Source organism: Salvelinus fontinalis, chromosome 26, assembly GCF_029448725.1.
Source record: "Salvelinus fontinalis isolate EN_2023a chromosome 26, ASM2944872v1, whole genome shotgun sequence".
NCBI lineage: Eukaryota > Metazoa > Chordata > Actinopteri > Salmoniformes > Salmonidae > Salvelinus > Salvelinus fontinalis.
In genome coordinates, this window is record NC_074690.1 from 37,085,309 (window position 1) to 37,095,367 (window position 10,059).

The following is a 10,059-nucleotide window of genomic DNA, read 5'->3' on the forward strand; positions in this document are numbered from 1 at the left end:
TGGGATATTTCAATAGGTTTATGGTGTCTTTCAGAATGATCTGGCCTTCATGGAGTTTTGGCAATAAATGAAAAAAGAGCTCTTTAGAGTTGATATAATCAGTAGAGTTTTATTTGGGAGGAAAATGAGTGTTACAAATTAGAAGGATGATATGTGGGTCAAATCCTCAGGCTGGGTTTCAGCTGCTGTCTGATGTCAACAGTTGAATGTCACTCATTGACGGAGGAAGATAGAATTATGTGGATATGTTGCCACCATGTGGTAAAAAGGTGGAACAGTCTTTCCATAACATTCCCAGAAAGGGAATATATACAGTACAGGACAGGGGTATTAAAATCCTACCCTGGATGTCCGGAGTACCGGCATTTTTTTTGTTCTACCTGATAATTAACTGCACCCACCAGGTGTCACAGGTCTAAATGAGTCCCTGATTAGAGGGGAAGAATAAAAAAAGCACTGGAACTGACTTCGAGGTCCAGATATGAATTTGAGAGGTATAGGAGATGAAAGAGGGTGGCAGGTAGCCTAGCGGTTAAGAGAGTTGGGCCAGTAACCGAAAGGTTGCTGCTTCTAATCCCTGAGCCATCTAGGTAAAAAAAATCTGTTGATGTGCCCTTGAGCAAAGCACTTAACCCTAGCTGCTCTGGATAAGAGTGTCTGCTAAAAACTCATATCATATATTCAGTGTATCTGAACACCAGTGGAAAGTGTTTATGATAATACATTCGTATTTCAACGACAGAGCTAAAATCAGAAAAGAGAGTGGCTGGATGCATGTTTTGGTGGTGTGTGTGTTAGACAGGAACTGACAACTGTCAGTTCTGAAGAAATCAAATGTGTGAGTGATGGTGACGTCCATGTCTCTATGTACCTGGACAAGGGAGTATCATTTTTCACTCACTCCTTAACTTTCCATCTCTGCTTCTGCTGTACTCTTTTTACCTTGTGCCCTACCCCGGAAATAACCAACATTCCTGGGTAAGTGTCAGAGCTCTGTGAGCAAGTGTGTGCGTGTGTGTGATTAGTGTCTAACACTCTCTCTGTGTACATGTTTGCGTTTGTGTGGTTTGGTGGATCATAATTGTGAAAATTGTATGTTTGCGTCATCAACACACTCTTAAAGGTACCCTGAGGATACAGAAATATCCACTGTGATGAATGAGAATGGGAAATGTTTAAAGATTGTAACAATTTGTACAGCAATTGTTGTTTCCAAATTTTGCAAGCATAATAACATAATTGTTATTACAATTCGCTAGCAGATTAAGTATCATTTGGGTTCCCGAGTGGCGCAGTGGTCTAAGGCACTGCATCTGAGTGCTAGAGGTGTCACTACAGACCCTGGTTTGATTCCAGGCTGTATCACAACTGGCCATGATTGGGAGTCCCATAGGGCGGTGCACATTTGGTCCAGCGTTGTCTGGGGCTTGGCTGGGGTTGCCTATCATTGTAAATAAGAATCTGTTCTTAACTGACTTGCCTAGTTAAATAAAGGTGAGTGAGGGAGTGAGTGAGTGAGTGAGTGAGTGAGTGAGTGAGTGAGAGAGAGAGAGAGAGAGAGAGAGAGAGAGAGAGAGAGAGAAAAAAAGTAGTTAGGACACGCCCCTCACAGCATGGGGCAGCACATTTTTAGACACATTAACAGGGAAAGCAGTTGTAAAGAAGAACATAGACTGTTAGAAAGAGAGAGGGAGTGGGATACGAGCTGTCAGAAAAGAGAAAGAAACAGAGAGCATAGAAAAATAGAAAACTGATCCCACCACATAATACATGCCCTACTCAGATCCATTGCTCTTCATCATCCTCTAAATGCTTAATTGTGTAATAAGGTGAGTGGCTGCAAATCTCCTGAACTTTTATCTGGCACATAATGTGTTCTCGTTGTATGCTCATTCTCGTTTTCTGTCTCGCTCTCTCTCTCTTTCTTTCTCTCTCTCTCTCTTTCTCTCCATATCTCTTTAATCATTCCTCATTCATTTTCCATTCTCTTTTCATTCCTTTACAAAACTTTACATTTCTTTCCTCTTTTCTTCATATATTTTCTCATTATATCAAGTTCCATCTCCTCTGTCTCCTCTCTCCCCCTCTTCTCCATGTGTTGGTGAGCCCTTCCTGTCTCTGTGTGGTTCTGTGTTCCTTGCTGTTGACCTAACTCTGCCTTGGTTTTCATGTTTACACATGTCTACACTGATCTGCTTTTGAAATACACAAAAGCTGCTATAATGTCATAGTCTGGGAAGTAGGGTGTATTTTATGTTCTCACATTCCCAAAGAACAGTTGTATTCTTTCAAGAAATTTAACCAGGATATAGTACAATTATAATACAATACTATTTGAACTGCTTCAATTTCTTTCTTTTTTTCCTTTTTTCTTTGTTAAAATAACTGGAAGAGGGGAAACTTGTTGCCCTGTTAATAGCCTGTCAAATTAGTGTGATGAATGGCACGATTTCCACTTCTTTGAACGATTATTTGGTGTCCTTCCTCTCCATAGCTTGACAGAAAGTTAGAAACAGAACTTACAGCACGGAGGAAGACAAGTACAATGCCTTTGATGATAGGAGGAAAGGATTGTGCCAATGTTGAGTATTGTGAGAGAAAGAGAGTCTTTTGAAGGAGCAGTGTTAACATTTGGCATGTTTTAGCATGTCGTCTCAGTGCTCTGCCAGTATACTGTTGGCCAGGAGGCCTCATGTGAATATTTGCTTGCCTGATTCAGTGGCATCACATTTTATGTGTGCTGCAAAAACATTGTCTACCGCAAGGAGAGAAGAGTAATAGAAGATAGAGAGAGCTATGTTTCTCCAATCCCAAATCAAACCGTAGTCCAACCCTTTGGCACTTGGATTCAATTGGTGTAAACAATATGTAATATGCAAAACAATCCACCTAACTTGGGTTCGAAGATCAAGCTCGATGCCATATCCCAATTCAAAGCTTCATAAGAACAGGTCGAATTTCACCCAAATAGTGCTATGTATGACTCTTTCTCTTTCTCTGTTCACCTCTCTCCCTCAGAATCAATAACATTCCCAATGGCCAATGACAGTGACTTCCTTCGTTCTTCCGACTCATCCATCTCCTCCCTTGATGACATCATTGTCCTGTTCTCGAACAGCACTGTTGAGGATCCCAGCGTTGTGAGTAACAACGCCACCACAGCCATTGGGGCCCTCATCCTGGGCCTGGTCTTCCTCCTCGGTGTCCCAGGGAACCTCTTCATCATCTGGAGTATCCTGGCCCGTGCCCGCCGACGCTCCGTCACCACCCTCCTCATCCTCAACCTGGCGTGCGCCGACGGCTCCCTCATGTGCCTCACCATCTTCTTCATCATCTATTTGGCTAGGCAGAACTGGGACTTTGGCACCTACATGTGCAAGGGGGTGTTTTACCTGTGCAACTTGAACATGTATGCCTCCATCTTCCTCATCACGCTGATGAGCCTGCACAGGCTGGTGGCAGTGGTTTGGCCCCAGCGAGTAGCGGCCCTGGCCAGCAAGACGATGGTAGTGCGGGCAATAGTTGTGCTCTGGGTCCTGGTGTTCTTCATGGCTATCCCAGCTCTGGTGTTCAGGGAGCAGAGGGATGATCATAACGAACTGAACAAAACCCAACGGGTGTGTGCCTCAGATCACAGAGTGCCTCAGCATGTAAGTTTAAGAGATAAGTGAATATTAAGTTAACAGTGGAGTTAGATACATAATATATTGTTCTGGTTTAAGTACATTGTTATTTAGGATTGGGAAGAGGTCTATATGTTGATACAGGTACGGTCATGATATGACTACTAAAATTAGGAATCCTATCCAATCGTAAATTTTTGCTCGAGATCTTGTTATGACAGACTCATTCATGTTCAAACACGCCTGGTATTCCACTATGCTATCATTACATGTGTGCAGTTAATCGTTACCTAATTTTTCATGTTCAGTTGGTGTTCCAGTACACCTTTGAGACAGTAATGGGATTCCTGGTTCCGTACGGGATTATAGTGAGCAGCTATGTCTGCATCCTGAGACGCCTCAGACAGACCAAATTCCGTCGCAAGGTCCGCAGTGAGAATCTCATCCTGGCCATCGTGGTGATGTTTGCCATCTTCTGGTTGCCCTATCACATCATCAACATAATACAGGTGTGTGATCATATGGGATTGGTTATTTTGACGTTTCACTCAGAATGTGGAGAGTAGCATAGGAAGTTGTACTATTTTACAGTGAAGGAATGAATGAAAGGTTTTGCTCTGTGGTTGCCTCTCCTAGGTGGTGGCTGAGCATTTTGATGACACTTCACCAATAAAAAAGAGGTAAGTGCTCACCAACTGACCCAACATTTCCCCTTCCATTTTAATATAACATAAGCACCACCATACAATGATAGTAAAAAGACTAATGGCAACATGAACTGTATCCCTCCCTCTGCAGACTATATAGGATATGGCGGCCCAGTCGTGCTGTGACCTCCGCTCTGGCCTTCATCAGCAGCTGTGCCAACCCTATTCTCTACACATTCGCTGGGAAGTCCTACATCAGAGGGGACGGCATGGCCTTTATGGCTCGCCTCTTTGAAGGGACATCTCTGGACACTGGGATAAGGAAGGGCCAGCCGACAACCAGGGACAGGGAGGGAAAGAGACTCAAAGAGACGTTGTCTTTCAGCAGCTCTGGGGGCAATGTTGTGATGAAAGGAAAATAGACACTCCTATGCAGGGTTGCACTGCACATGCTAACCACTCATCATGACGATGCACTCCTGCACACAGACTGCTTACATGTTTTTATTGATATATAGATCTGCTCCTCTACTTGCATATGGGACCACCTGAAACAATCACTACAATATTCAGTGCACCTTATGTGAGACACAAGTTTCTCACTAGACCCAACTTCTCTGCCACAATTCTTTTGTAAATGTGTTTGTCAAATGTGCCTTTTTTACTTTTAATTCATTGCTTGTGCCGCTTGAATGTTTGTTGAATCGCACGCTGCATTCAACACCCTGCATTGACAGCCGCACACCCAACAACCGCAGCACTAGCACACAAAAACATATTCTCAACCCCTGCCCCATGGAGAGCATCACTCCAGACACCACACAGCCATACACCACCCAGCCAGAGCACCACACAGCCAGAGCACCACACAGCCAGAGCAGCACACAGCCAGAGCACCACACAGCCAGAGCACCACACAGCCAGAGCAGCACACAGCCGGAGAACCACACAGCCAGAGCACCACACAGCCAGAGCACCACACAGCCGGAGCACCACACAGCCAGAGCAGCACACAGCCAGAGCACCACACAGCCGGAGCAGCACACAGCCGGAGCAGCACACAGCCAGACACCACCCAGCCAGAGCAGTGCACAGCCAGAGCAGCACACAGCCAGAGCAGCAACCAGTCAGAGCAGCACACTGCCAGAGCAGCACACAGAGGACAACATTGTCATCCTGTGTGACTCCAACGACAAATATCTTAATGGAAGACACCTGTTCCCAAAGAGAGGAGTGAGGAAGATCTGGTGCCCAACTATGCAGTCAGCCCTTGGGATCCTGGCAGAGCAGAGACTGAGACCACCGACTCACATAATCATCCACACAGGGACGAATAATCTCTGCAAGCAGGGTGGATGTAACCAAGGCTCTGACCAAGATGTTTTATATATATATTTTTTTACTTCAGTCTAATTTAGTAAATACTAAATTGTTGGTTAAGGGCTTGTAAGTAAGCATTTCACTGTAAGGTCTACAGCTGTTGTATTCGGTCCATGTGACAAATAAAATGTGATTTGATTTGATGTTGATCTATTAACAATTTTAGAGACATTGTTGAGTAGGAACATTTCTGACACTGAGTTAAAAATCCAGGGTTACATATTATATAGAATTGATAGGTGCACTCTAGGTGGGGGAGTAGAAACCTATGTCCTCGATAAATTACTGTCTGTGAAGATTTCACGTGAGATTGTCCCTCTACATGTTGACATTTTTTTGTTAAAATAACTACATGAGAACAAGTCATTGATGATTGGTAACATTTACAGATCACCCAATGCCCAAGTAGACTCCATAAACAAGATTATCACCACAGTAATTGAATGCATTGGTCAAATGAAGGGATCATGTTAGGTGACTTCAATAAGAATCTGCTAAGGATTATAAAACTATTGAAAATATGTACTTTACTGAATTAAAGTACCAACCAGAGTCAATACACAAACTCATAATGGGACTTTGGTGGATTGGATCTTGGTGACACGTCCTGCAGGATTATGCATTCAGGTGTTCTTTCAGTGATCATTCCATCATCAACTCCATTTGGAAAATTAAGATACCCAAAGCACCACCCGAAAAAAGTGTTTTTAATTTTGTCCCTGCAGGCCAGGGTAACCCCTTTAGGGGCTGTGAAAGACCTTGCAATATGGGTCACTGAATAACCCTTTGAATTAACATTTGTACGGTTCTTCATTACACTGACAGAGCCAAGGGGTTTTCATTACACTGTAAAATCCTGGCTACTAGTTGCAATGAAAATACAGTAAATTTACAAAACATAGCTGTATTTTTAGAGCTGGATTAAGGTATTACTTCTATAAGGGGCAGTATGCTGCCATATTATGATTACTTGAAAGACAACCTCTCTTGGGATTTGAACTCACAACCTGTCAGTTGCCAGGAACCTGACTTTCCTGCTAGGCCACCAGCTCTGTGGGTATTATAGATATTGCTAAATAATTAGAACCAACAGATATTTTGTAATTTGTCACTATGGTAGAACCCTTTTGGGTGCCACATAGAACCGTTAGATTTTTTAGAACCCTCTCACAATGAACCCTGTTTTTTTTGTCACTGTAGGGGAATCAAATTGGGTTCTCCGTAGAACCCTCTCATGAAGAGCCCTCTGGTTCCAAGTAAAACCAATGACAGGTTCTGCAATTATACTTATATTATACTTCAGATGCGCTTATGGCACATACTGTTAGGTACTCACATGGTACTGGTCAGTACCTTTAAGGGTACATTTTTCTACCCAATATATTATATATAAGGTACAATCATTACTGCACTTTGAAATGTAGATGGGGGCAATGTGCTGGTTAGGGTCCATTACCATATTTGGGGGCATGGTCTAAAATAGGTTGTATTTGGTTATAAATCAAACAAAGTCCTATATCATGCTGTTTGCTACACAGGAAAGAATAAACTCCAAGCTGGCAATTTCAAAATGAATGCTAGTGATGGAACAATTGATTGTTTGAAATATCTGTGTTTATGGATTGATTCTGACTGATATTTTGGAAAGCATATTGATTAGGCTGAAACAGTTCACTGCGGACTTGCCTTTAAAGCTTGTGGTTGTGAACAGGCGGCTTCTCATGTTGTTTATAAGGCTGGATAGGAACTGCTGGTGAGAATGTTCTAATTTTCACTGAAGGAGACTGATCCCAGTCCTCCCTCTTTTGCAGCCTCCAGTGTTTTTGTACCTGGCCGTTCTTGTAGTCCCTCTAAAAAGTGAATGCTGCGGTGGATCAGTTTGTCAAAGTGGTCAAGCCTCTGATGGCCTCCGCAGTGCATACACGTACAGTTCGTCAGTTTTCTCGATACCGCCAGAGAGAAGACATGAAAGAAACCACCATTTACCTACCTCTAGGTTGCTGTACATATTTATTTGGTTTTTCATTCTATCGTTTTTCATGGAACGTGTGTGGTAATGAAATATAATTTATTTTGAAGTTATCAGAATAAATTTTCCAGGAATAGTTTTACCAGCGCCGTGCAATGCACCCTCTAATTGTTTTCGTCACTGAGCAAATGTCAGGTCTGCTGAGCGCAAACTTGAAAGTCGTGAAAATTCTGTGCAACTTCCAGTGCACATTTACTGTGAAAATCAAATCCAATTTTATGTGTCACATGCGCCGAATACAACAGGTGTAGAAATGCTTACTTACAAGCCCAACAATGCAGTTTTAAGAAAAAATAAATTAAACAAATAAATAAAAGTAACAAATAATTAAAGAGCAGCAGTAAAATAACAATAGCTAGGCTATATACAGGGTGTACCGGTACAGAGTCAATGTGCGGGGGCACCGGGCTGTACCCGCTTTAAGTTAGTTTTAACAGTGTTCAAGGAGGCTACTGTGGTTATGTGATCATAATGTAGGCCTACCAGTGTGGCTTCCATCAAAAACAATGGAGAAAATGCATCCTATAACATTATTATTTTACCCCTTTCTCTCCCCAATTGGTAGTAGTTACTGTCTTGTCTCATCACTGCAACTCCCGTACAGACTCGGGAGAGGTGAAGGTCGAGAGTCATGCATCCTCCGAAACACAACCCAACCAAGCCACACTGCTTTTTGACACAACGCCAGCTGCACCAAGCGACCTGGTCAGCATGCACTGTGCCCAGCCCGCCACAGGAGTCGCTAGTGCACGATGAGACTAGGATATCCCTGCTGGCCAAACCCTCCCTAACCTGGACAATTGTGCGTCGCCCCATGAGCCTCCCAGTCACGGCCGGCTGCGGCAGAGCCTGGGCTCGAACCCAGAATCTCTGGTGGCACAGCTAGCACTGCGATGCAGTGCCTTAGACGACTGCGCCACCCGGGAGGATATCCCATAACATTTTAACATCTGTTCTATCGTTCAGCCTACAGTATAAGCCAACGTGTGGTGTTCAATGTAGGCCTATTACATTCCATGAGACTTTCGAAAGAAACATGCAGGGCTTGACACTAACCTGTTTATTCACTTGTTCTTCAGGCAAGGATGTGACTGAAAATGTTGTTGTTTAATGCAAGAAACCACTTCAGAAAACGAAATGCATCATTATTCACAGAGAATCAGACAAATTATGCTACCCTCTGCCTATTAGCTACTTAGCTTATTCAAGCCTGTCTTAAAAATAAAACACTTCCCCTTTAAGAAAAAAAAGAAGCTCTTTACTTGACTGGCTTCTCAAAGATGTCTAGAAATGTACACGTTTTGTGCTCTTGTAGGAAGCAATCAGTCCCCCATTGCTGACACAAATGATCTATAACTGGGCTAATAACTCACTAACTAGCGAAGGACATGAACAAATGTACAAAGGTGCACACATTGCTACATGCAGCTCTCGCTTTGATCTCAAAACAAGCGCATCTAATCACGACCGCTCATGCTGTAAAAACAGTCCAGTTCAAAGTGAATGGCACAGATCCCCATATGGCAATGGTCTATTTGCATATAGACCTACTGCAGCTCTGATTGGTTATAGCGCACCGGTCTGTGTAGAGTACGGACCTGAGTCATGCCTGTCAGTGCAATAGAATCCTACTCTGATGTGCTCTGTCTACAATAAAATCTCTTGCATAGTTCGTGTTGCATGTTAAGTCTTGCATAGTTAGTTTTGTTTTGGTATGTTGCTATAAAAGTGGCTAATATTGCGTTGATTCGATCACAATTACTACAGTAATGGGAAACGTTGATATTGTTAACTAATGGGGAAAATTCTAGAAAGTTAAGTGAAGTTCAATCTCATGCTTCTTTGTGAGTGCTATTTCTTCTGGGCTGCAGTGCCGGGGAGCCGTGCACCCACACAAGCACGCGCGCTACTTAGAGGTAACATTGGCTCCATGTATTTTCAAAATGGAAAAAGTGAGGGATCCCACCCAGCTGTCACCCTGGCCTGATATTGCATATATTGGCTTCACTATCTAGCTACTTCCCATCCTTGCCTCTCCTGCCAGACAGCAGTGCTTGCCAAGCGGGAGGGAAGTTGTGCCCCATGGTAGTGTTGTGTTCTTGATGCAACACCGTTGCAATGGTAATGTGCATCGGCTTGTTGATGCATTAGCTAATTGGCATGTCACAGTGACATCCAAATGGTGCCCAATACTAAAAGTTATTTCTCCATCACCCATCGAAATAAACAACACTTTCTTTTGCAAGTTTTAACTACCGCCATGCTGATGTTATTGCCAGCTAACAAGCATAAATTAGCTGGCTGGGAAGGGCTCATCAGGACGACTGACTGAACCTAAAAAAAATGTTTACAGTGTTTTTTATTAACAATAATAAATCAA

General features: G+C 43.1%; 1 protein-coding gene across 1 annotated transcript; it reads left to right on the plus strand.

Moving 5' to 3' along the window:
* The first annotated feature begins 1,692 nt into the window (after positions 1 to 1,692).
* Positions 1,693 to 5,793, plus strand: LOC129824546 (leukotriene B4 receptor 1-like). Its single transcript, XM_055884232.1, has 5 exons — positions 1,693 to 1,829; positions 3,019 to 3,650; positions 3,932 to 4,132; positions 4,260 to 4,303; positions 4,422 to 5,793. Exons 2-5 carry the CDS (start codon positions 3,036 to 3,038, stop codon positions 4,690 to 4,692), a joined length of 1,131 nt encoding a protein of 376 aa, XP_055740207.1. The 5' UTR covers positions 1,693 to 1,829; positions 3,019 to 3,035; the 3' UTR covers positions 4,693 to 5,793.
* The last annotated feature ends 4,266 nt before the right edge of the window (positions 5,794 to 10,059 follow it).